The sequence below is a fragment of the Nyctibius grandis genome, chromosome 4 (genome assembly GCF_013368605.1).
Source record: "Nyctibius grandis isolate bNycGra1 chromosome 4, bNycGra1.pri, whole genome shotgun sequence".
NCBI lineage: Eukaryota > Metazoa > Chordata > Aves > Nyctibiiformes > Nyctibiidae > Nyctibius > Nyctibius grandis.
In genome coordinates, this window is record NC_090661.1 from 21,638,381 (window position 1) to 21,665,342 (window position 26,962).

General features: G+C 39.0%; 1 protein-coding gene across 1 annotated transcript in view; it reads left to right on the forward strand.

Moving 5' to 3' along the window:
• Positions 1-348: 348 nt before the first annotated feature.
• The window catches only part of CD44 (CD44 molecule (IN blood group)), a 57,158-nt gene continuing 30,544 nt past the window's right edge, over positions 349-26,962 (forward strand). Inside the window, exons 1-3 of the mRNA XM_068398925.1 lie at positions 349-415; positions 22,678-22,843; positions 25,978-26,114. Of these exons, the coding sequence (XP_068255026.1) occupies positions 349-415; positions 22,678-22,843; positions 25,978-26,114 (370 nt within the window). The remainder of the gene's footprint in view (positions 416-22,677; positions 22,844-25,977; positions 26,115-26,962) is intronic.

The following is a 26,962-nucleotide window of genomic DNA, read 5'->3' on the forward strand; positions in this document are numbered from 1 at the left end:
AGATTACACAAATTTTCCTGCAAGTGCAGTAAGTATAACTTCTGACTGAACTTGTGTAAGAACAGGAGGTTTAGTGGCTCTTTAAAACTGGAGTGTGGCTGCTTAGTCAGTACTAGCTCCCCTCCCAGCCCCCCTTCTTCCACTGCTGGGTAACTTTTGTTGCAATATGGGTGTGACTTTTGATGGAGCTCCCCCTCCCAGTTATGTCATTACTTCAGTTCCTTTGAATCAGAATAAAAAGTGCAGCAAACTCCAGACTCATTGACTGCAGGCTTAACAGGCGTCAGGGCTTTTCTTCTTTCTGCAGCTTGCAAGGATCTCTTTTTGCAAAACAGTTCCGAGAAAACAATGGCTAGCTTCTCCTTATGGGCAACTTTTGGATTATGTTTGCTGAAGCTTTGTCTAACAGAAACACGTAAGTTTTTTATGAATGAAAACACTTATGGTTGCTTGCTAATAAGTTTATGCTTCAGACAGCAAGAGCCCTTCTGCTAGATAGCTAACAGCTTTCTTGCATCTATCGCTACATAAAGTTTTATTTTTTTTAAGAGTTCTCAGAGATGCTTTAGAATTGTAACCTCAGCCGTGCTGCTCTGTACAATCACGGAAAGCTGTGTACTGCTTGTAAAGGGCAATTCCAGATCTATGAAAAGTGAATTGTAGATCATTAAAGGTAGTTTAAACTAAGAACAAAAGTACATTAGGGAATTTAGAATACCTCTGGTAAAGCTTGGTTTGACAACGTGACTGCTGTTACACACATAGTTTGCTTTCCCAGCTCTGTTTCAGACAGTAAAGAGGGGGAGTGGGGGGGATGGGGTTGGACACCCCCCTAGCATACACAACAGCTGCGTTCTTCAGCTTACATGGGCTGAACTAACAGCTAATATATACTGCATTTCGACACAGCCTTGCTAAAAAGAAACAAAACTGCAGTGATCTGTGACTGAAATTTGGAGAACTTTTATGCCGAGTATGCTTGTTTCTGACTTCCTAAGGTTTCTTTGGGGTTGACTGACGAGATGTTGGAACAAAGGGGGTTAGAAGTGACCACAAAATTCAGTTGTTTATCAATTAACTTTAGCAGTAGCTTGGTGATCTGCTTCAAATATTTGTATTTAAAAACGTAATGTTAATACAGAAAAAATAATAAAAATTTTGTGTCCAAAATGACAAAATGCTTTTAAAATTTCACATGATACAGTCTCAACCATGATTGAGGGAAATGGCTATGCTTTTAACAGACTCTCACTGTGACAGCAACTGCCTCGAGGCATTTTGTGGTTCGGGATAACAATTATGCTTCTACATTATTTTTCTACTCATTGGTTCCAGGAGTCTAACAAAATACATTTTTCATGGCCATTGTCACCCAAGGGCTGTGTGTGCGTATAGTAGATATGTATCTCAGCGCTGATGGGCTGTAAATGGGTGTGTTGGAGTGAACAGTTCTCAGCGCATTTGTGATTGCTGAAGCCCCCTTATTGCTTTTCCATCTAAAATTGTCTGTCTGTTGTACCAAAATGCTCTTGCTAAAATCAGATATATGGATAAAGCCCTTAGAGAAAGGGCAGGGGTACTGTAGGCAAATAAAGTATGTCTGAGGTGTGTTTAAAACCTTGGCTTGGTCCAAGTCTGTATGCTGTATAAGTATTATAATTATTCGGTTACCACCTGCTCAACTGTTTTCTCCTTTTATGAGCTGCCAGGAGTGTCCTGAAGAAGCAGGGTCTGCACTGACTCTGGAAGTAATGCATTTTTACAGTGAGACATAGCAGAAAACCCCATCATCTAGTCTTCAGCATAGCTACAAAAAAGTATGTCAAACTTCACGTATGCCCCACAGGGAACTTTCTTTAATGGCTTAGCAAGTTATTAGACTGTAGCTACAATATATTTTAGTTGGTATGCAGTACATTCCAGCATGACTTTGTAGTCAGTAATGACTTCAAAACAGCAGTTGATGGTGGTTTTATTTTCTGTTTTAAACCAGTGACTTTGCTGTATATCGTAGAGTAGTGGCCATTGCTGTTGGGAAACATCTTGCTTGAAGATAAAGTTCAGATCTGCTCCTGAACTGGGATTTTGATTCTTTCAGTACAGAATTTGGCAAAATTAGAAAGGGCCTGGGATTACTGTTAACGTGATTACTAAAGGAAAGACGAGATATAGAGAGCAGCTGAAAAACTTATTCATTCTGGGTTCTGTGCTGTTGTGACCAAACTGTCGCTGACATGTGAGTGAGGGGTACTCATGGTATTGACATGACTTTTGTTGTCTAAGGAGTCTAGATCTAGGAGGATATAGATGCTGACATCTTGGTTAATGATGATTCTGGGGGAGATTTCCCCTGTGAGCATTATGTATTTGTAAAAACATTTCTCTCAAAGTTTTTCTTGATTAACACAAAGCAAATCCTAGAATTTTGACACCCTCACTGAAAGAAGCTGGAATAGAAGTAGTAGTAAAGATGAAGTGAATAGAGGGAGAATGAGTCTACCAGTTGGAAGGAGGAGCTTAGCTATTAGCACTGGAGAGGTGGCCAGAGTCTCAGTAGGAGGTAAGGCTCTGAGGCAGGGCTACTATAGCTATCAGTCAGTCACAAAGGAAGGGACCTTCCTGTGTCTTGGTTTATATATCCGTCATGTAAATTTGTAAATAAAGCTGTTTGAAGAAGCTCTTTGTGCTAGTTTATTTTCACTTAGTCCTTACAGTATGTGTCTTGGCTATTTTCCCAAAGCTGCAAAGTAACTAGACTTTATTAAAGTTCACATGAACTTCCATCATCATTTAATGGAAAGGTTATATACCTGCCCTCGAAATACTCTCACACACAGAGCCAACAAACCATGGCAGAGGATTGTCTTGCAGTCTTTGGAGAAATGGTTGTTGATTCTTTAGTTACTGGTGTTCACCACAATGCAGAACCATTACCTTGAAAACAGGAAGTCAGAGAAAGGCTTAATGAGGAAAGATAGCATCATACAATTGGGAAAGAACTTTTTAAACTAGATGCTTTTAAAACCACTGGTAGCTCTACCCAAGGTTAAATGAAATGTTCCTCCATACCTGCTATGTCTTTCTTTCCATAACAGTTCCCATGACTTTCATAGGCCAGGACTTGAAGACAGTATTGATATTGCAGTTATTCGTCTAGCACCTAAGCATGCATGAGGTTCTACTGTAGCAAGAACGTGCCAGCAGGATGAGATGTCCTGAGACGCTAAAAGGTATAAACAGCAGAGAGAATCAGGAACTCATTACTGCTAAAATACTTGTAGAAAAGATGGGTTCTCAAGAATTTCATGACAGGGTGAAAAAAATGCTTTCATTGCAGGACAACTGCCATTTCAAATGAAAGAACTTATGGAAGAGAGCAGGAAAATATGAGGAAAAATGTAGATCTCAAAGGAACATTTTGTTGTATGGCAAGGAGCATGGTTGTATGGCAGGAAGCAACTAAAATTAGTTATAAAGACAGCATGAAGTCTTGAAGAATTTAAGTTAGAGACGAAATCTGAAATGTATCCAGGCAAGAACCTAGTGTAAACCTCTGCAGACGTTTCCATGAACTGGGCTAGCAACTGTCAGGAATAGGGGAAAATAAATGAGGAATTAAAAAAAGATAGCAGCAGCAATCGAATTAATGTATAATAGGAGTGGAGCCTATAGATTTGTGAAAAGTTAGAAAAAGTAAAAACTGTTACTGACATGGAAGAGGAAATTGCTCTGGTGAGCTCTGTGCGATATGGGTTCATTAAAAAGCACAGGGCAAACAATGCAAGATGGCAATGTTCTTGACAGAGAAGAGATAGTATTCAGAGGGAGTGGCTAGACAGCAGCAGTAATTATGTTTGAAAATAGGTTGCTAAGAGACATTGTTTTTAAGGACAGAGTAGATAAGGACAGACTAGGTAAACACCTTTAAAGGACAGTTTGGGTAATGGTGATTGTGCTACTGGGTAAGAAGATGGAGTAAAGACCTCTGGTAACTCTGTTTCTTCTTTGATAAAAGGATAATTTTAGTTCTGAATGTAGTTGACTGGTAGTGGAATACATTGTAAAGAAGCAGGGGAAAAATGATGTAGAGTTTCTTATATAAGGAGAGGATAAGTCAGTCCAAGAACTTAAAAAGCTTTTCGGAATTCCGGAGATGCTGCAAGAAGGCTACTCCATTTGCTTTCTGGTCTTCTTGCCTCACATTTCTGTTCCTGCACTGATGGATAAGTGTTTGAAAATACAGTCAAGATAGAAGATGGTAATTCTCAACTTCATATGACATGTATTCCGTTATTTACGAAACATTGTGGGTTTTTTTAAGAGAACCTTATGTGAGAGAAAAGGGGAAGGTATTCTGCCGAGCTCTCTAAAATTGTTTTTTCCAGGACCAAGGCTAAATGTACATAGTTAGCTGTGAACTGTAACTTCACAGAGAGGATAATCATGAAACAAACAAGACCCACCACACTAATCTTGCCTACTTTGAAAACAATACAACATTGTACTGGAACAATTCACAGTGTTCAAAACACACGATATTTTAGCATCAGCTTGTAACTGAGAGCATGCTTTATCAAATTTAATTTTTCAGCACTGATTGAATTCTTAGACTAGAGAAGTTCAAACTTCCAATTGAAGGCCAGCAAAGTGAGAGGAGCAAGACAGAGGTTGTGTTTGTCGCCAACACGTCTCTGATACATACATCATGGTTGCTACCACTTCCACAGTCTGTTTTGTTCTTTGCCTTTACCTGTAAGGGTTTCTTTGTGATATATCTGGTGGTTTGGACCGTTCTCCATGGGTTATTGACAACCGTAGGTGTGAAGCCAGTTTGGCATAGCTGCTGGTTGTTTTCCAGACTAGACCAGAAGTTCGTCAGTTGTTAACATGCAGTTATCTCGCTCCCAGGGAGGTAATAATAATTTCAAAGCCATCAGATACTGTAATTATCAGTGACCATTATGGCTGCTGCTAATACTGGTGGCAGAAAGGATTGTGTCAGCCCTGAATGTTTATCAGTTTCCTCCCCACCAAATCACAGGCCTCCCTACAGTGGCATCAGCCGTAATATCAGTAGCAGCTGGCTGTGATTTTCCTCCCTTGCTGTGGCTGCCAGAGCTGACCCCACCCAAGGGATGACAGAGCAGCTCGTCATATGAACGAGTTTGCAGGCAGTAATGTGAAATGGCAACTGAGAGAAACAGGGGTTTTCCTTGGAGAATCTTTTCAGTCAGACTGAAAGTTCAGCTAATTACGATTTAAAGTTCAAACCTCCGTGACTGTTTCCTGCCTAACGAAACCTGCAGTCATTTTTGGAGTCTGTGTCTACAATTAAGAACATAATTGAACTCTCTTTTGTACGCACTGGCTTTGGGACTTTCCAGTTCCTCTACATGACAACACTGGCTACATTATATAATGCAGCAATCTTATTTCAGTACAATAACCTTCAACCCTCACATTGTGAAACAGAAAAAAAAAAGAAGACAGGAGTTGAAGAATAATCTACAATTTTAGCAATTACTAATGTGGAAGCTCAAGCAATCATGCCAGTTCAAAGTAAACATCACAGAGAAGACCTGAATTTTACTTACCTTTGCAGATTGAAAAATACACTGCTTCACTTTTTTCTTTCCTTTTATTGATGACTGAGCTAGGCCCAGTAGCTGGGAGCTCTAAGAGACTGCACTGTCTCTCTGCAAAAAAAGAAAAAAAAATCAGACACACAGCAGCTGTGGTAAAACTTCCGTCTCTGTTTCTGCTAATGATACTGTTCCAAAAGCAATGTGAGATGGTTATAAAAGAGGTTGCTAGGGTACAGGCTGACAGCTGCCTAGGAAAAGGGCATTAGCCAGCGATCATCAACTACACAGTTAATGTCTGTTTTACTAAATACCTGCTTTTGTAAATAAGAAGCTGTGCTTAACAGAATGTATAATAGTACAAAAATCTGCTATGACATACCTTTTGTTGATTATATATGTCTCTCAGTGGCAGCACGTTAGCAAGGTCCACAGCAAAACAGGTTCTCAGAAGTATATTTCCCTAGGGGGCTTTTTTATTGTTATTTTTGTTAATGGATAGGTGTCTAAAGAAGCAGGGTGTGGTATGTGTGGGTAGATGTAATGAATAGTTTCTTGCAGTGTTCCCATATGAAAGTGAGAGGTTAACTGGAGCTCAGCATATGATCTGTGGCCACCCAGGACCCTGTGGCCAGAGTGAGCTCTGGTCCAGACAGCAAGCAAGCTGCTATCCAAATTGGGGTTTAAAAGTCAAGCATCAATCTTAAGTTGGCAGCCTCTCTGAGGTGGGAGGCTTATCAGCAAGGGACTGGTATCATGCTTGCCAAAGCAGCATGATGACAGCCATTATCAGAGAGTAGGCAGAGCCCACATGCCCACTCAAACCAGACTAAGCAAGCTGGCAGCTGCTCTTTCTACAGCATGTAAATGCAATAGTTCAACAGTGCCATAGGTGTGATAGTGATGGTAGTGATTAGTTGTTTACCTACTCTTTGCCATCGGCCGATGCACATCTTATAGATAAGATGGAGTATCCCTGTCGCAGAATGAGGAGACTAAGGCAGTGATACAGTACATCACTGCTAGGGGCACTCACAGAATCACAGAATCACAGAATCACAGAATGTTAGGGATTGGAAGGGACCTCGAAAGATCATCTAGTCCAATCCCCCTGCCGGAGCAGGATTGCCTAGATCATATCACACAGGAACGCGTCCAGGCGGGTTTTGAATGTCTCCAGAGAAGGAGACTCCACAACTCAGGTCTTCCCAACTCCATCACGGTGCTCTGGGTAAAGCTTCTGCACAAAGAATATGGAATAATTAACTGGGCAGGTTCAAGGGAAAGTAGCATTCGCCAGTTGTAAAGAAACATGATTCATTAATAATGAAGACACTGAGGGTGACGCCTGAACTCAATGTTTTGCTTTCACTCACTTCCCTATTCTTCCTCCTTCTGCTTGATTAGGTGTCTCCATTAATCTACATTTCCTTTCCCTTTTCTATCATTCACTCAGGCAAGTAAGTGTAGAAAAAAAAGCCTCTTTTGCTAATGAGTCTTCATATTTATAAATGTAGGTGTTTATTCCTATATATCACTTATACCTAAATTTGGCATATAGGAACATTTAGAACATGGAAGTGAAATAATATGTATTCTGGTCAAATCCATTTCTCCAGTAGCAGTGCTATAAAAATCAAATAAAACTTTTCTTTGTCGCTCTGACAGTTTTATCGTGTTTACTTGTGTGTGTGCTATCTGTACACACACTGAAGACTGGTAGCTATTTTCAGTTCAATAGCACCTGGTTCCTGTTAGACAACAGCAAATGTGAAGTATAGTTTTCTTAAAAAGTTCCTACTCAAGAGTTACCTTTTTTATGATTAGGGATGTTTGAAGCTGTTTGGCAAATAAGAACTGACTTAAATCTTTTGTCCTACTGTCAAACTTAACACTTCTTTAGGTTCAAGGACTTTAAAATTGATTTAATAATTAACTGAATTAATTGATTTAATAATTAACTGAAGAACGATGTCTTAAATTTAGTCAAGTTTCTCTCCTGGTTGAAGCAATATTTCCTAGTGATAACTATCAGCTATCTTATTGAGATCTTGGAAGTATTTGTACATAAAGGCTTGATACCCTGGGAAAGTGAAGTGCCGAGAGACATAAAATGTCCCAGCAGGTCAGAGGAGGAGCCAAGAACAGACCCACTGTCTCTAACCCAAAAGTGGGCCACCTGGTCATGATGGCAGAAGGCCATGTGGCCAGAACGTTACAAGTCCAGAGAAGTTTGCGTGTCACTGTGCAGCAACTATGTGTATCCATGTGGCACACCGGTATATCTTTTAAATGTCCACGTCTTCTTTTGAACAACTTTTTCTCTTTCTTGCACCTATTTACTGTTTTCCCCACAGATCCATCTCTGTCCCTCTGGGACATCTGGCTGAAGGAGTCCAATAAATCTGATAGACTCTTGTCAGCCTGTGCCTGTGATAGAAGTTTATATCCATTTGATTCAGTAAAACTTCAGCTCAGCAGCTTAGTCATTCTCAGGCAAAACGCAATGTAGAGACCAAGTTCTCCTCCAAGAGACAGGCCTCAGAGAAGACACAGATGACAAGAAAAATCTTATTTTTTGTTATGATTTTCTTTTGATTTCAGCCTACTCTGCTGGCAAGTCTGATTTACTGTCATTGCATTCAACATCAGGCTACTAGGGCAGGAGCATTCAGTGACTTCGGAAGATCGGTATTAACAAAATACCACTCTTATATTGCACTAGCAAGTGTCACTGCCTCCTTGGGAGGAGCAAAAAAACTTCTAACACAGAAAATAAAAATACTTTATTAAAATCTCATATTGAGCTCTAAACTCTTAAACTCCTCTTTTCCCGAATGTAACAAAATCTTTTTCTAGCCTACGGAGAAAATATATATATATATATATATATTATAGCCTACAGAGAATACAGATACTTAGTGGTTCCAGTTCATCACTGAATGGGCACAGCTAAGGTTTTAGACAGGCAGCTATCCAATTCACAATTCTTGTATTAAAAGCAGTAACAAGCAGACATTGTGAGCAAGTGAGACGCCTTCCCGTGATGACTGCCTAGAGAGCAGCTTCTTCCCTGCGTTTGAGGCTTGCTTCAGAAAACCCTGGATTCATTTGCTTGCTGTTGTGGTGTAAAATGTTGCAGAGCTCTTCTCAGAATGTGTATGATGATTTTTGTGTCTCCTGACATTTCTATTAGATCAGTCCTACTCATTCGTTTTCTTATGGCTGTATTTCCTGGCTGCTTGTTGGGTGGGAAAAGATCACAGTAGTTTTGCTTTATTTTCTCAACAGCTTTTTGACCTGCCAAGTCTCACACATTATCTAGTAGTGATATAGTTCATGTTCACACTGAACAGAGCACAGCATTAACTGGCTTTTAAAACAGTGAAGCAAAGGCAATCTTAGAGCATCATGGAAGGGTAAGACCAGCACAGTTACTCAGTTTTTTTCAGAGCATCTTTAGGCATAAGTGCTAGACAGCATTTTCTGTCTCTGTGGGTTCATGTGGATTAGAGAAAAGCCTGATCATCCAGTTTTCAAGGAGGAGGCATATCATGTGACTTGGAGATTATTAAGACCAATCACTGAATCCAAATTTGTCTTCCGTTAGCACTTTGCTGAGAGTATATTTTTATCCAGGTAGTTCACATAACAAGTAGTTTGTGTTTCTTTCTGGAGCTGGAGATCTTTTTTCTTCTCCTTTTATATTTCCTAGCAACTCCTATTATTTATATACTTGCCAGTGGGGGCCAGCCAGATGGTAAATTACTGTAGAGTACACAATATATTACATAGAGAACAATGCAAGACTGGTAAAATGTTGCAACAATGCCCTTAAAGATCAGTGGAATTTCTATCCAAAATTTTGCATTTGCAAATGGATGAATTCTTTAATTAATTTAATTTGCTGAGCAAAGAAGGAAAAGTTAAAAAAACTCTTGTCTACCTGACTAGGTTACTCTTCAAAATAAAATATAGGCAACATATTAACACCTTTTTTCCACCCCCAACGTGATACAATTATATCTACAATGATAGTCATAGCAACATGTTCAAGTCCTGATGTAAGTCTCTCTTTTGCTTTTTATCTTGCTAGTTTGGTACCTTGAATTGACTGCTATATTGGGAGATATCCCAATATATTCTATCCTTCCAGAGCAAAGAGTCATCTGAATTAGAAGTGTTTCAGGAATCGATACAGTAACATGTGTCTAAGTCACATTTTCAGACTGTTCAAGAAAGACAAATAGGTTGTATACAAAATGACTGGCAGCAAATCATCTGGAAAAGTATATATGTGGTATATTGATGGATAGAGTGACACAGAGTCCAGAAAACAGAAATATTTTGCCACAAAAAATTCCACTAGAAGTTGCCTGCTGGCCTAGGCATTCTGGTTACAGGCTATAGGATCCCTGCCCTTCAGTATTAGGGAAAAATCAGAGGGAGTAGTGGATGTGACAGTGTTCTCTTCCATCATCAGAAGCTTGCACTGATTTAAGGCAGCCCAAGACCTTTCCCATTGATTTCTATAGATTCTAGATGAGATTGGTTAAGTAGATTGTGTTAATCATTGCATGTTTTTTACAAAGTGATCATTTCCAAAGGTAGCTTTTTGATTGAACTGTACTTAATTCAGATCCCAAGCCAAGTCTTTCTGCCAATGAAAATCTTAACTTTGGGGTTTTTTTTCATTCTTAGTCTGTCCTAATATTTCCAGAGTAAAATGTTAAGGTCTTCAGCAAGTAAAAATGAAATGTGCATTTCATGAGTTTTATTTTTTTCAATAGTGTGTAGTATACTTCCCAATGCTCCTAAGAGCACTGTGGTTGCCATCCCTTTATTGAAAATGTACTTATGGCTGAGTACTTCTTGGGTTTTTATGGAGAGGAACACACTGACATCAACCCACTCTCCATCTCTGAAACTGCAGTAGCTTGTACACACAGCTGGATATGCAACTTTCATCTTTCATTATTGCCTGTGAATTAAGCTCTTCAGACTTCTTCCATGTTCTGTTCTTCAGAGAATGCTTTCTTCCAAGATTATTTATATCCAGCATTTCTGACTCTTCAAATCACACCGTTTGTAAGGTCTTGTGGATAACAATGACCAGACAGCACTGCTAGCAAAAGTTACTCAAAATCCCACTGTGGAAAGAAAGCAGGATTTCAGTGTAACATCACAAAGCAAGTCAGCTGCTTTTTTGCTAACCATTGATTCTAATAAGTAACTTTCTTCAGTTTTTGGTGTTGAATTGGTTATCATTCATCCAGTAATTTGTTAGGACTTAGAACTCTTCCATATTCTGGAGACCTTCAGAATGCAGATGATACTATACCTTATTCTGCTTTTTTTATGAAAATCACAAATAATCAAAAGTAGTGTTTTATCCGTGTTTAAAACTGCAAAGTTATGTACAAAGGTTACAGCTATATTCTCTTAATCTGAGAAATCTGAATTTAGTATGAGTCATTAAATCATGCATTACATTGGAGGTTTCAGTTCTTCAGTTTGATTTCTAGCAGGCCAAATTCGACGGATTATTGGACAATATTTTAATCAATATGCAATTAACAACTATGATTCCTGATATAAGTGTTTAATATTGTGCTACTTTGTACTGTTCTGTAAGGTATCTTCTTGTAAACTCATACAAGCAACATCTACAAAATAGTGAAAGAAACTGGTAATGAGTTCATCTGCATTACGGGGAAGCTGAGTTTGGAATAAGTACTGATATGTCTCCTGTTTGGGCAGTCCTCTCCTGCCATTATTTGTTACTAGGAAGTCTGCATGGGTCATTTGTCTTTTGACATGTCTTACATTGTGAGGCATATTCTAAGCAGCCTTCTACTTTTTAGTATGTCTGCCAGACTAATGTTATCTTTGTTTTAACTGGCTGGCTTTCAGAGCTTTTAAAAAGATTCTTGGGGTTCCTTTCTCTGTTGTTTTCTTGCAAACTGGCCTTGTTAAAGTCAATAGATGTTCTACTTCTTACTCAACATCTTTTTTTCTCTTTTTCAGTTTTGATCATTGCTTGCTTTTCCGTAATGAACTTATTGTACAAATGAGTTTAAAATGTTGAGAATACTTATTATAGGTTTTCCTGTGTAACTCAGAGGAGCAGAGGAAATATAAATAGCATATTTTTTTAGTTCAGAAACTGTTTACCAGAAAATAATGAAAAAAATTTCAATATAATGTGAAAAATAGTTTCAAATCACACCTGGTATTATTATTAAGTAGCATACTGCAAATAATTAAAATTCAAAATCTGTCACTTAATTGGACTTGTTAATCATAGGTCTGACTTTTTATTAATTTCTTATCTAAATAGCCACAGAACTTAAATCAGACTTCCCATGACTTGTCAAAGCTTAGATGGAGGCTGAATGTAAAATCTGTAACACAGTAAAATAACAACGTAACAGTTCTTTGCTCTTCCATCATTCTTTATCAGTAAATCTAAAATTGCTTTATTAAGGAGGTTAGTTGCAAACTGAGGTAGAGTGAGATGAATTGTCTTATCCAGGTTATATCAGTGGGTAGATAACAGATCAGGGAACAGGCATAAGGCCCTTTCAGCTCCAAGCTGGGGATCTGTCTTCTGAGCAATACTGTGTCTCACCTCCTTTTATCCCAAATGACTAAACGATTTGCTTTCAGTCAAACAATGAAAATCAGACTCCAACTATTATTCACGAGCTTTGTTTCAAGTATGTTTCTTCACCTGGATTGCATGGAACTGATCCCAACTGATTTGCTTCACAGTCCCTGTTACTCAGCCTTTGGGGTTAGACTACTCATTGCACAGCCTGAAGCTCTCCTAGTATTGACAATGATAATTATGTTTTCATCATCTCAAGGGGGGCATATCTGATAACTGTCTAATTCCAGGACTATGATTTCACTGCCGGCAATCTTTCCACTGAGGTGCTGCACAGCTGTATCATGTTCTAGTGCAGTCTGAAAACTTTCAATTCACTATTGGGTGAAACTATTACAAAAAGAATAATATTGATGTCAGCAGCAAGGAAGTTTATCGTAAGTGATGACACTGTATAGGCTCACTCAGGATGTTTACCAGAGCAACAGTTGCCAAGCAGATAAAGTATGTTTGGAAGATGCATTAGCAGACTTTTTTCTTCCCACAGCAGCTGCTGAGGAATTAAACATACTTCTTGTATTTACTTGCATTTTGAGTGACTTTATGAATGCTTGATTCATTAATAGTGCCACCCCCACCCGCACTTTTTAAAATTAGTAGCCAGGAAAGGTATCAGATTAAGATACTGAAGATTTTTACCCATCGGTAAACAGACACAGAGACAATGACATTGGTGGCCAGTAGGCAGATTCATTAAGAAGAACAATTTAGAAGGAAGAAAACAGCTTGAGCTTTGTCCCAGATGCCATTTCCAGTGTGCACTTACTGAAGTAACACAGAAATGTAAGGAATACTTATTAACATTTGATGGAGAAAGGAGATCCTCTCTGGCTCCTGGCTATATCCCCAGCCACATCTCTCCATTTCAGAGATCCACTTGAGCCCACTTGGATCACAGGGTTAGCATGGCTATGTCATGAGTTTTATGTAGTTAACAGCATACAGGAGACTGAGGAAGCTACTATCTTATTTTTTCAGCCCAAATTACTGGGTACCCAAATATAACTGGGTACTAGGAACAGCTTTGGCATGACTTCAAAGAAAGGTCTGATTTTATACCTTTGGATCTATGGAGAGGCATTTTCACTTTCTTGTCACCACACCCAACTACTAAGAATATGTTGACTGTATTTATAGCAGGCACTCCTTGAAACATGTGGGTAAATTCCTTCTAAAGTGTTTTCCTGGACTTTACTGTCTTTAAAAAGCCAGGTGTGCAGAGAATTTTTCCCCCTGAATATCAGCAATCTATTAGGGATATAACTATGGTTTTTTTCTCTCTCTCATGAAAATTTTCAAGACTTATAACAATTTCCTATGCCAAACTGAAATGAAAATATGAAAATTTAAAAAATTCTACAGGGAAGTGTTGGACTGGATTCCTTAAACCACCTACTTGTATTGCAACCATGTAAACATTTAAACTTAACTTTCTTAAATTGTTTTATTTTATTTTGTGCAAGCTAATTAATTAAGTTTCAAAATGAAAAGGCAGTTTCAAACTAAAAAACAAAGCCCTAGTTTTGCTTTATTTAAGTATCCACAAGGGATACTTCAAAAACCGAAAATATGGTTTATTCCCACTAAATCTGGAAATGTATTTCCTGTAAATCATTTTAGGCTTCACAGCTTGGCAATACCCCAAGGAAAGTATTTCATCTGACAGCTCCCAAGAATCTGTAAAGACTTACTTTCACTGTCACTATTTGGAGAAGCCTCGATTATGGTGTAGGTGGCTTATTTCCACGCTTGTTTCTCTACTTTCTGTGGAGAACAGTGGCTAGCAGAGGCAGAATATCATAACTGGGAGAACAGAAAAACATTGTCCAGCCATACTAAATAACTATACATGTTGCTTGATACTTGGTGCTTTCTTGTTGTGATAGTAAAGGACTGCAGCCTCATAGACACATGCTTGCTTAACTCTTGTGGATCCTGCATAATTTGACTTCTAAATTTTGATCAGTATGTAGTCATCCCAGTTTAGAGTCTGATTTTCCCAGCACAATTTTTCTTTCACCATCAAGCCCTGAGGGATTCAGGTATAGGTGTGTTTTAACAATGTTGACACGTGTCTATTAGTGACTGGGGATGGGATTAACTGGAAATCATTTTGTATAACCTAGCAAACAGCTATCCAGTGGTTTTCATCACTACTGACCTGGGCTTTAGTCCAACTTCTAGGCAATGTAGGCCCACTGATGAATGAGGTGGGGGTCCTGGAGACAGAGGATAAAAAGAAGGCGGAGTTACTGAATGCCTTCTTTGCCTCTGTCTATACTGTTGGAGGCTGTCCTGAGGAGCCCTGGACCCCTGCGGCCTCGGAAGTCGTCAGGATAGAGGAGGAATCTGTCTTGGTTGATGAGGGCTGGGTCAGGGACCAATTAAGCAACCTGGACGTCCATAAATCCATGGGCCCTGATGGGATGCACCCGCGGGTGCTGAGGGAGCTGGCGGAAGTCATTGCTAGGCCACTCTCCATCATCTTTGCTAAGTCGTGGGCAACGGGAGGGGTGCCTGAGGACTGGAGGAAAGCGAATGTCACTCGAGTCTTCAAAAAGGGCAGGAAGGAGGACCCGGGTAACTATAGACCGGTCAGCCTCACCTCCATCCCTGGAAAGGTGATGGAGCAACTTGTTCTTGGTGCTGTCTCTAGGCACATCAAGGATAGGGGGATCATTAGGGGCACTCAGCATGGCTTCACCAACAGGAAGTCTTGCTCAACCAACTTGATAGCCTTTTATGAGGATGTTACCCGGTGGATAGATGATGGTAAAGCTGTGGATGTGGTCTATCTTGATTTCAGTAAAGCGTTTGACACGGTCTCCCACAGCATCCTTGCAGCTAAACTGAGGAAGTGTGGTCTGGATGATCGGGTAGTGAGGTGGATTGTGAACTGGCTGAAGGAAAGAAGCCAGAGAGTAGTGGTCAGCGGGACAGAGTCCAGTTGGAGGTCTGTGTCTAGCGGAGTTCCGCAAGGGTCGGTTCTGGGACCAGTTCTATTCAGTATATTCATTAATGACTTGGATGAGGAATTAGAGTGCGCTGTCAGCAAGTTCGCTGATGACACAAAACTGGGAGGAGTGGCTGAGATGCCGGAAGGCTGCGCAGCCATTCAGAGAGACCTGGACAGGCTGGAGAGTTGGGCGGGGAGAAATTTAATGAAATATACCAAGGGCAAGTATAGAGTCCTGCATCTGGGCAAGAACAACCCCATGTACCAGTACAAGTTGGGGACAGAGCTGTTGGAGACCAGCGTAGGGGAAAGGGACCTGGGGGTCCTAGTGGACAACAGGATGACCATGAGCCAGCAGTGTGCCCTTGTGGCCAAGAAGGCCAATGGCATCCTGGGGTGTATTAGAAGGGGTGTGGTCAGCAGGTCGAGAGAGGTTCTCCTCCCCCTCTACTCTGCCCTGGTGAGGCCGCATCTGGAGTATTGTGTCCAGTTCTGGGCCCCTCAGTTCAAGAAGGACAGGGAACTGCTAGAGAGAGTCCAGCGCAGAGCCACGAAGATGATTAAGGGAGTGGAACATCTCCCTTATGAGGAGAGGCTGAGGGAGCTGGGTCTCTTTAGCTTAGAGAAGAGGAGACTGAGGGGTGACCTCATTAATGTTTATAAATATGTAAAGGGCAAGTGTCAAGAGGATGGAGCCAGGCTCTTCTCAGTGACATCCCTTGACAGGACAAGGGGCAATGGGTGCAAGCTGGAGCACAGGAGGTTCCACTTAAATTTGAGGAAAAACTTCTTTACGGTGAGGGTGACCGAACACTGGAACAGGGTGCCCAGAGAGGTTGTGGAGTCTCCTTCTCTGGAGACATTCAAAACCCGCCTGGACGCGTTCCTGTGTGATATGGTCTAGGCAATCCTGCCCCGGCAGGGGGATTGGACTAGATGATCTTTTGAGGTCCCTTCCAATCCCTAACATTCTGTGTGATTCTGTGATAAAGGTGGAAGCCTCTGTATCCTGTTACAGTTGTCTGGGCTGTGAATTGCTTTAGTGAATGATTTTACTAATAGCCTCTAAAGAAATGGTGGAATACTCAGCAAATAATAAAGCCATCCAGGTCCATGGGTATCATAGTGCATTAGGTAATAACTGAATGATATTTTTGTATATTCAAGTTCTTCTAGATGTCAAAATGGCAGTAATTGGGCTATCTTAGTATATCTGTTGACAAAATGTCTTGAATCATGAATCTATCCCGTACGAAATTTTGTATTCAGAGGGCAATTCCTCTATCAGGAGTAAAATATGCATTCTTATTTAGCCATGAAGTAATTTTCCTGACAAACATTTAAAAAACAAACATCAACTGGAGATAGGTCTGACCCGAGAGCTAAGATCCGAACTGTTCGGACCTTCTCAGATCTTAGGACTCATGTAGCCCAATTTCCAGATTTGCCTGGAGAGGAACCATAGTTACTAGGAGTCTCTTTTAAACAGATGTTAATATGTTTCTAACATGCCACTTTTCTCTACTTCATTACTAGGATCCATTAAAGCAGGTGCTAATATTCAAAATGTAGATATCAGTGCTAAGCTAATGGTTGTTCCTGTTCAGAAGTGTCAGTACAAGATTAAATAATCTGTGATTGTAAGGAAATGTTTACCCATATATATCTGCCTAGAGTTTGAAATTTGTTTAATAAATTTAGAACAAAGTTCTTACAATAAATATAAAACTATATTCTATTAAAGCAAACAGAGAATGAAAACTACCCATACTGTCAAACCCCTAGTCTGTCCCTGTTTTCAGCCCAAATTTATCACATCCTGGTGACCTATCAATCATCTTGAACCACAAACCAAAAAGGAAAATCCCCATGAGAAGAGCACACTAACATTTCCTGGTTGCCATGCAATGCAGACTGTGGTTTTACCAAGAAGTCTGTTAACAACCTTGTGTCTAAGTATTCTTCTACAGGCTTTCATCTAAGGGGGGGCAGGGTTTTTGCAAATCTTTCACTTCATTTGCTTTGATATATCTCTGCAGTTGTTAAAATAACTTTTTTTTTAATATAAGACAGCATCCACCTTGCGAATAAAACCTCTAGGTATTGCCTTGAAAACAACGAAAAGCAGGGAGCAGTGCATGAAACATCCATACAGTGGATCAAAAATCTTTATGGAAAATCGACTCCACTGGGAAGAGTTTGCCTGAGTCAGTATTACTCATTATGTGTAAGGGTTGCAGAACCAGGGTGGAAATGGAGATTGCACCTGGCTTCTTACTGTGACAGCTTCTAACAAGCCTCTAGTATTAATAATCAGGGTGTAACTCACACTTTCATGAAAGGACAATGCTCTTTAGTCTGTCTCAGCCAATTCTATCTCACCAGTGGGCTCTAGCTAGCAAATTGTCTGGGGAACTGGAGTTAGTGATTTTGGCTGAAAAGTATTAATTGAGCCTGGTTTAGATAGTGAATGGCAATGGCAGAGAAGGGCTTGCATGCAGCTGCTTGAGACAGAGCACCAGAAATCCCAGGAAAGACAGGGAGAAATGGCCTGTGTGAAAGTTAATGTTCTCCAGGCTCATAAAACTCAGCGCAGGCTTAGGGACATTCCATGGCTTTGGGTTGACTCACCCAAGTCTCATGGTTGTGACAATTCAGTCATGTCTGGTACTCTTCACATTTTTTTAGAGTTGTTATTAAACAATTTTTTCTTTCAGCTGTAGCAAATCATGTGAATGTCAGGGAAAGATCATGGCCTGTCAATCCCCAAAGCCTGCCAGCTATAAGAGGGGGCAGAAGGGAAAGTTTGGGTGCTGTTTGTGATTCCACTGTGAGTCCACTCTGAATCAGCTCCTTTGAAATTTCAAAAAGTTTTAAGGGATCAGTAATAGTTCGGCACGCAGTTTTGCATTGCCTTGTCTTTTGAAACAGAGAAAAAAATCCATCTTTTGCATAACTGTTAAAGGCAGCTAAGTAACATCAGCATAAAATTAATGGATTTGACCTTCCCGCACTACGGGAAAAGGTGGAATATGTGTTTAGATTTGTATTTAGCAATCATGTTTCCTCCTTAATTCAAAATTAGTCTATGAGCCTCAGCATGGAAAAAAGAAATTAAGTGTTAATTTAGTTTAGACCTCATCTTTTATTTTTGATAAGTTTTGTATTGATGCAATTAGAAATACTTTCATTAATTCAATTAAGGGTCTCCATTGTCTGGACATTAAAATATATAAAGTAAAACCTCTGGGTTCCCTGACAGCTCAGGGCAGTATGCTCTGCATCTGTATTTTGCCGTTTTAAAAATGTGGTAATTACTGTCTTCACAGAGGAGATGCTGGCTTTATGCAATTTTCTTAGACTGTGAAATGTCATGTGAGTTTTAGGTACCGCTGTAGTCCTTTTTCCACACTCACTGCTTCATGAACATAGTGTCTGTACTACAGCAATGTTACAAACATTTTTAATAGTAGGTGCAGAAGATACCGTCAAAGTAAAAACAAAGCATGTTGTCTCAACATTACTTTAAGTCAAAGTGTCAACTAATTGGATGGCCTCAAAACCAGTTTCGAGAATTGGATTGCCACATTTTTGCCCAGAATTTCCTGGACGCCCACGTGATCTCCCACGCTGTACGAGCAAGGCTTCCTGGAAGCTTTGGCCCTTCTGTGTGTGCATGCAATGCAGTTAATCAGCACATGTGCAATACGCCTGATACTTTCTGGAAGTGTCCTGGTGTATAGTATGTATGCTGTAGAGCCAGGCTGGGCATTTCTGTGGAAAATGTCCATGCACATAGCTGTAGCCCACAAGTAGTTCCATTGAGCTTATTTGTGTAAATAAGCCTATTTATTTTCAACAGTTGGAGTTTAAGGAAATGGCTGGCTAATAAGTGGGATTCTGACTACAACTGGATCTCTGGGTGGTAATGGAGCATATATTGTAGTGTTTTAAAATTATGAATGGGCTGAGGTTTGATAACAGCTGAATCAAATTCACTCTAAACAAAAGTGAACACTTCAGGGAGAAATGGCCTGTGTGAAAGTTAATGTTCTCCAGGCTCATAAAACTCAGCACAGGCTTAGGGACATTCCATGGCTTTGGGCTGAGTCACCCAAGTCTCGTGGTCTGGATGAGATTAACGATGATGACAATTCAGGCATGTCTGGTACTTGTTTCAGTGAGTCTGGGATGACCTGCGAGATTCAAATGCAATCCAAAGCAAGTGGATGGGGTATCTGCTTTCATAGCAAAAGTTCTCCAGAAATTAGCCTAAAGTTATTGGAAAAGTTGTTGATATTCAAAACAAATCTAGTTCCAAAATCACTGAGCTTGTTACTTTTAAGTAATCGAATACATCTTTGTGATATGATCCCCAAATTTAATATTAAGTCTTGGACTTCACAGAGTATGTTTAATTATTAACAAATTTAGGCCTGTCTTGATCTACATGGAAGAGAGAATCAAGAAGAGAAAACTAAAGAGAAGCCTTTTTCCTGTCTAGGTCATTTATGTTTAATACAGCTACTGACTGGACATCTTCCAAAACAGTGTCAAGCTTTGAATATGGAACATTCAGAGCCAAAGTAGAAGTCATTCATGTGGCAGCTGTGAGAGCAGCTCCATCGCATAGCAGTAGTCGTGGGCCACATCCTTCTGTGCAGAGTACCTCTTCATTGTATTGTTGTTAGAAAACATCTATTGGGATCTGCAACCTGCATGTCTGTTGACTACCTTTGTGACTTGTACGTACACATGGTGATGGCTTCTGAGCATCTCGTGCTGTTCAGTGAGGGATGTGGCCACAGAAAGTCTCTAGTCCATCAGCTATCCCCAGGATCAGTGCTATGCATCTGGCACTTGTGGAAGCACTGCGACTATTTCAGAATCATGTGTGGGAACTTGCTGAGACTATCATTCTATGTTAGTCCACTAGCTTCTCCTCAGACTGTGAAACTCAGCCCTGTTGCAAGACATTAAGTCCTCCAGGAAAGAAAAATGCATTTGTTTTTGTCCTCTTCCACACAGGTTCCTCATTCTTGCTTTCAAAACCTCTCAAGACATCGCTGTCATCAGAGAAATTTTAATAGAACTCTTTTTCCCTGGAAGAAAACAGCTGTGTCAGAGTAAAGGCATTTTGAGAAAACATGTTAGTCTTGCATAAAATTTACAAAACTAAAAATTCTGTGTTCTTGGTATTTTTTATAACATATGAAAATAAAAATATTAAGAACTGTAATCATCAAGACTGTTAAACAGCTATGCAATATATATCAATTTTGTCTACATTAAATGTTTTTGTCAGCCTAAATAATTGAGGGGGCAGGTGGGAGAAGAGATATTTTTTACATTCTTTTTGTGGAAAGGCAATCCAAGTAACCATAATGATTAATTCTGTTGCTTATGGTAAAAGTATTTAAGACTGGATGCACAGCTTTTGAGCTCCTTTGGACAAGCAGCTGTCAATACTATTGGACTCCTACCTATGCTACGAATAATGGTTGTCTTCTCATACACCATACAGTCTGGATCTAATCTCGTATTTTATATCCTTGATTGTTTCCTGTTACCTGTGGAAAGGAACATTCCTTGCAGTTTACACTGAGTAGATACACTGTAGATAGAGTAACCTCAGTTTACCAATGAACAAAAGCAATTGCAGGAAGAGTGCACACCTTGATTACTATAATTTGCTTTCACATCTATGCTATAGAAGAAAATAGACCATCAAGCAAAAGTGACATTAGGAAAGTTGCTTGTTATTCACATAGAATGTGTCAATGCAAATATGCATGAATGGCATTTTGACTCCTTTAGGAAGCCAGTTATTATATGGCATCTTTTATTTCAGATAGATGGTACAGACACCCTTTTAATTTTTGGAGAAGACTGGTCTATTTTTCCCTTTCCTGCACATGGAGCTCCTATTAAAATTAAGTTAAAAATGAGTCATGTCCCTCTGTTCACTGGGAATAATAGGCTGCTCCAATTAAGTGTGCTATGCAGTTGTCATTCTAGTCTGGAGTTGCAACCACTTTTTTTTCTTGAGGGAAAGGTGGGGCAGGAGCATGGTTAATTCACATTTCTTTGAAGCATTCTGATCTTTCCCTGTTTTCTCCACACACATGATTATTCTTATTTGTATTATTATTATTATTATTAACTCCTGCTTAGCTGTTCCTGTTAAAAAAATATTATAAACAAATGTTTATTTTTCCTCTCATTTTACACAGTCACAGACTTTCCTTGGACATACCATTTTCCCACTGTACCTGTTGCATTGTGTAGGCAGTATCTTTCCAACATAAGCCTCTAGACCTTATGCCTTTCATTCAGTGTCTGTAGTGAATTGTATGAGGCACTCCCCTCCCGTAGGTTTTGCATGTACTGCTTGTTCAAGGTTCCCAGGCTGAAGGCCAGAAAACAAATTTCACAACATAACTATAGCACCTAAATTTTCTTTTATTATTCATTATTTTTATCCTCATACTGCTTGCCATTGAAAGTTACTTCCATGTGCAAACCTTTACAGTGTTATTAAATTAAAATCCATCTAAGACATCATTTACCATTAAATAAGCCTACTGCAGCAGTACATACTGAAACTCTGACATGGGTTGGCAGTAAGATGTTTGTGTGTGAGTGTGAGCTCAGCAAGAGGAAGCCTTTCAAAATGGAGGGAAATACTGTCAAAATGAATAAACAGGGAGCAAAAAGTTCATTCCTGTGGACTCATATAATGTGTATTTGACACTTCTCTATCTGCCCCAGCAGGCTGAATAAGAATAGCTTAAAGATTGTCTTTCAGGGAGTATTTAACAGCATAATGTTGTTCTAGTTCAGAACATCTGTGCAGCTCACTTAGCTTTTGTCTCAGGTAGATCATGCAACATCAAACCAACACAAGCTTTCTGCTTTTGTCTAGCTAATAATAGGAACACATTGCTTGAACTAGTTCTGAAACTGGGGATTGACGTATGTATTCATTTAAAACGATTCACTGTGAAGGGATCACAATGAGATAATTAAGGAACCTTATGATCATAAAGGCTCTTATTATCCATTATTTCAGCTTTAAAAAATTCTGTTATGAATGAAATATTTTGTTTTCAAATACATTTGAATATTCAGTTAGTTTCGCAGTAGTGTGGGAGACTTTGGCAATGTATTTATGTCTTCTGCACATTATTGTTAATGGTATGTTAAAAGTGCTAGATATCTCACAAAAACATGTTGTATTGCTATTTCTGGAAAAGCTGAAGATTTGGCTTGTGTCTTAGCCCAAATAAGGGAAGTATGAAGAAGGTGATTGAAAGTGCTAGCTCTCTTTCTAAACAAATCGGTAGCTGCTACTTGTTGTTGGTTTGCACTGAAAGCACTATACTTGAAAATAAATAATTTCCAGGTCTTCAGTGAAGCATTAAGTCCAACAATTTGTAATTCCTTTTTTTCCTTTCTTCCAATAACAGAATTCAATGTAAGTTGCAGATATGGAGGAGTTTTTCATGTTGAGAAAAACGGTCGCTACAGTCTCACACGATCTGAAGCAGTCGAACTCTGCAGAGCTCTCAATAGTACCTTGTCAACACTAGAGCAGTTGAAGAAAGCTCATGAACTTGGATTTGAAACCTGCAGGTAAAGAAATTCTTGAAAAAATAATATACCATGACAAGTCCGTCCATCCATGCTATAGTGTAATAATTACAGTTGACTTCATATAGCTATTAACTAGATGACCATATCAGTCCTCAAGTAAGTTATATTCTGTGGTGAATGGAATATCTTTGTGCATGTGTATGTTTGCTCTGGGTTCGGTAATAAATAAGTCCTTGAATGCATATAATTTTTACCAATTATCTTTAAAAAATCATAGCATCTTACAGGTAAAATCTAATAATAACAAGAGATTGACAGTATAATAAATTAATTAGGAAGATGTTCAGATCATACTCTATCACTGACTAATTGGTAAGGTAAGTATGTGAGAAGTATTTATATTTTTAAAGACCTGATGTAAGGTCAAAGACTGAAGATGGTATATACAGTATAGGGAACTCTGTCTTGTCAAGAAACAGTAAAAAGCAGCAAGTGGTACTGTGAGGGATGAACTCCTGACATCCCAGTGAAAAGATGGCCGCAGTATTAGTGCATTCTTAAAATCTGTGAATGGAGAAGTTTCAGAAGACAGGCATAAAAATAAATAAAAACCCCAAAACTACATTGTCGAGTGAATTAATTGTCCTCTGTAATTAATGAGGTATAGGGAAAAAAATGAAGATAATACAGATTCTTTTGCATTAGCAAAAAACAGGTAGACCAAGAGATTAGAAGTTAGTCACAGAAAATCTTGGGTTCAAAAAGTTAAGTGAGTACTAATACAACAAAATATGTAAGGATAATAATTGTTGGGTGAAACAACTTACAAGAGTTGTAGTAGATTCTTGGTCACACCTAAATTTCATCAAGATGAAATATTTTTCCCAAGGATGTCCTCTGTTCAAGTCAAGTCAGGACAGTCCTATGGTCTATAAATATGTCATACTAGATGATCATGTGATCTTGCTTTACAAAATAGATAATACACTTACTATGCAGGTCACCCTAAGTGTTCATATGCAGAAAAGTGATTGAACTCAGGAGTTTTAAATTAAAAGTTTTTTTTTTTTTATCAAATAACATAGATTCATGGGGTAAACCATTACAGAGTTGAAATAAATTTCAGTAGATTTTCAATTTTATTACAATCTAAAACAAACAGCAAATAAGGAGAAATTGAATTGACCTTCTGACTGAATGGAGTAGAATGGTTCAGTCGACATTTCTCAAAAATTTTAAGACTTCTGGTACAGTGAGAAATAGTACTAGCATCAATACTGCTTGCAACTGTTTCCTCTGAATTATTCATTTCAGTTTAGCTAGTGATGCTTTACTTTTTTAACACCTAATGCATGAATGTTCTTTACCACTGGCTTGCAAGCCCACAAGAACTGAATAAAGCTCCTTTCAAATTAATAGTATCCATACAAAGTAATTTGTAATCATGGAAAGATACACGTGCAGTGCCTTGAAAAGATTCTTGTACATATACATGTCATGCACTGCCGTTGATGACAGCATATGGTACGTTCATTTTCACAAGCATTATGCCCTGAGGTGGACAATAGTGCCAGGGAACGATGGACAGAAAATTCTTAGAAGATTCTTCCATGAGAAGTGGGAAAGTCATTTGAAAGTCACATAAAGACTAGAGACAATTCTTTACTCTGAGGGAAAAGTCCTGCATAACATAGTAGGCATGTTCTTTCTCTAACATTAGCATATGAACATACTTAGCATTCTGAATTGTCCAGCACTACACAATACCTAGAGACTAAGGATCAAATCCTAACTAAATGCCTAGGAGTAGAGATTTCTAGTGCTAGCAGTTATGAGTTTTCTGCAATTTGGAAAGTGTTTTCTGAAGTTAAAATATAAAGATGATTGAAAGAAGGAGTAGAGGGAAATGTTTTTTGCAGTGGGGAGCTGTAGTTTTTCATTCATGTTACAGTTCTTCCTAATTCACAGTTTAGCAGAGGACAGATTTGGACACGTAAGGCCTGTAGATAGGATTCCTTCCTCCTTTCCTTCTGGCCAGCCCTCCCGTCCTCTTACTTTCATTTGTTGACCCTGTCCTAGAAGTCCTTGTCAGTAAGGCTAGGCTCTTATCAAGCTTGAGTAGGAGAGAAAAAATGTACTGTATATAATCATCAAAATACGTGTGGAATGGTGAGTAAATAAGATGAATCAACAGACCATAACACAAGTAGGTGACTAATGCCTATACAGTGTCAACATTGTAGGCTCAGTTGGAAGTGTGAGTAAAGAAGTTTATAATTCCACCTGCAACAGTTTCAGAATTGCAGTATCTGCACATTAGACATGTAACTGGAATGGGACTCACAGATAAAAAATTGCAAAGCCATAAAATTTACTTCTCCCTGATAAATTGTACTTCTCAAGAAGTAAAACAAAACGCAACCCAAAACCCAGTTCTCATTACCATTCTTTCACACCTCCCAGCTAAATACATTGGAATTAATCAGGTGTTACAGGACTGAAAAATAGTAATAATGCATTGTGCAATGTAGCTCTCTTAACCACAATCTTCACTGAAATGTGTGAGCTCTGTACACAATAGCCACATTGTTTGACTGAAAGATACAGTAAGAATTTGTGGATGAATGTGTTGTATCTGAATACTAAACTATCAGCTTTTGCAGAAAGTGATATGTCTTACAATCATTCTCTAAATTTGCTCAGGTACTATAAATTAAGCCCCCAATATTTCTGTGTGAAATGTCACTGAGCAGTATGTTACGCTCAAAGCCATGAAAATGTGACTCCCAGAAGAAAAAAGAAGCCAGTCTTTGAGTCAGGTAATACAACCTCACACTGAATAGAAAGTGCACTTGCCTCCCAGTCCCTCACTTTCACTGCTTTGCTCTGGAACCAATTGTCCTAGCTAATAAGATGGTCACTTAATTAAAATGGGTTTAGCTCTAGAAATTACATGTGAAATGGTGTTGAGTGGCTGGAGACTGATGTAGCTACGTGTGAGACATGAACACCCTTCATATACAAAAAGTATGCATAAACACAAGCACTTTTAAAAAATAATGTAAGATTAAAATAATGGCTTCTTTGTAGCTTCTTCATGTTTGAGATATCTAGAACATTTATGCCATCTGCTGTAATATGTAACATGATGTATTTTCCTCTGTTCTTCACAGGTATGGTTTTGTAGTTGGGAATATTGTTATCCCACGAATCAATCCCTATCATCTTTGTGCAGCAAATCATACTGGCATTTACAAACTTTCAGCAAACACAACTGCTCGGTATGATGCATACTGTTACAATGCGACAGGTATGTATATGCTTTTATGACGTATTTTAGATATAGATTAACTAATAATAACATATGTAATCTCCTATTTAAGGAACTGGAATGAGGGCTTCTGTATTAAATAGAATCTGTTTTTCAGCTGAGAAGAAATACATTTTGTCAGCCTCTAGAATTGTATCTATAATATCAGCAATGAATTTGACCCATTTTGTCATTAGTGTGTTTTGAACTAAACCATTTTCTGCCCTTGGGACTAACTTAGTAGCTTCGGAACAGTTCATTATAATGGCTTAGTGCAGTGAACCACTGCAGCAGTGAATCTAAAAGACACAACTGTTTCAGATGATTGCACTCAGCTCTTCTGTTCATGCACACATGGGCTTCTATAGTGAACAACAGTTATTTGTGTTAAGGGATTCTAGGAGTGGCTGCCACCTGCAGCAGCTCCAAGGCCCGGGGTGGCCATCCCAGGCCCATGGACGTGGCTGCTGCTCTCCTGTTTGCATATTCATCCAGTATTTTATCTCAGGCAAATCTCCATTCAGACATTAGGCAGCTAGACAGCGATGCAAGTCAGCAGCAGACTGCTTTCTTCTAAGGTTTTGAACTTTTTAATAGTTGGAAATATTTTACTAAATTATTAGGAAAATGTAGATGATAATCTTGTGACAGATGCTGAACACAGTATTTGAAGATAAAATCTGGACTAACTTCAAGTGTCTTGAATTTCAGTAGATGATTACATTCACAGTGGAAACAGATCTTACAGAAAGCCGTAGGCAAAATGCATTGAAGATTTGAATGGCAGTGACATTTTTTGATTTTGTTCTTGGTGGTCATATCATTGAAAATCATCTTTGCATTGGCAT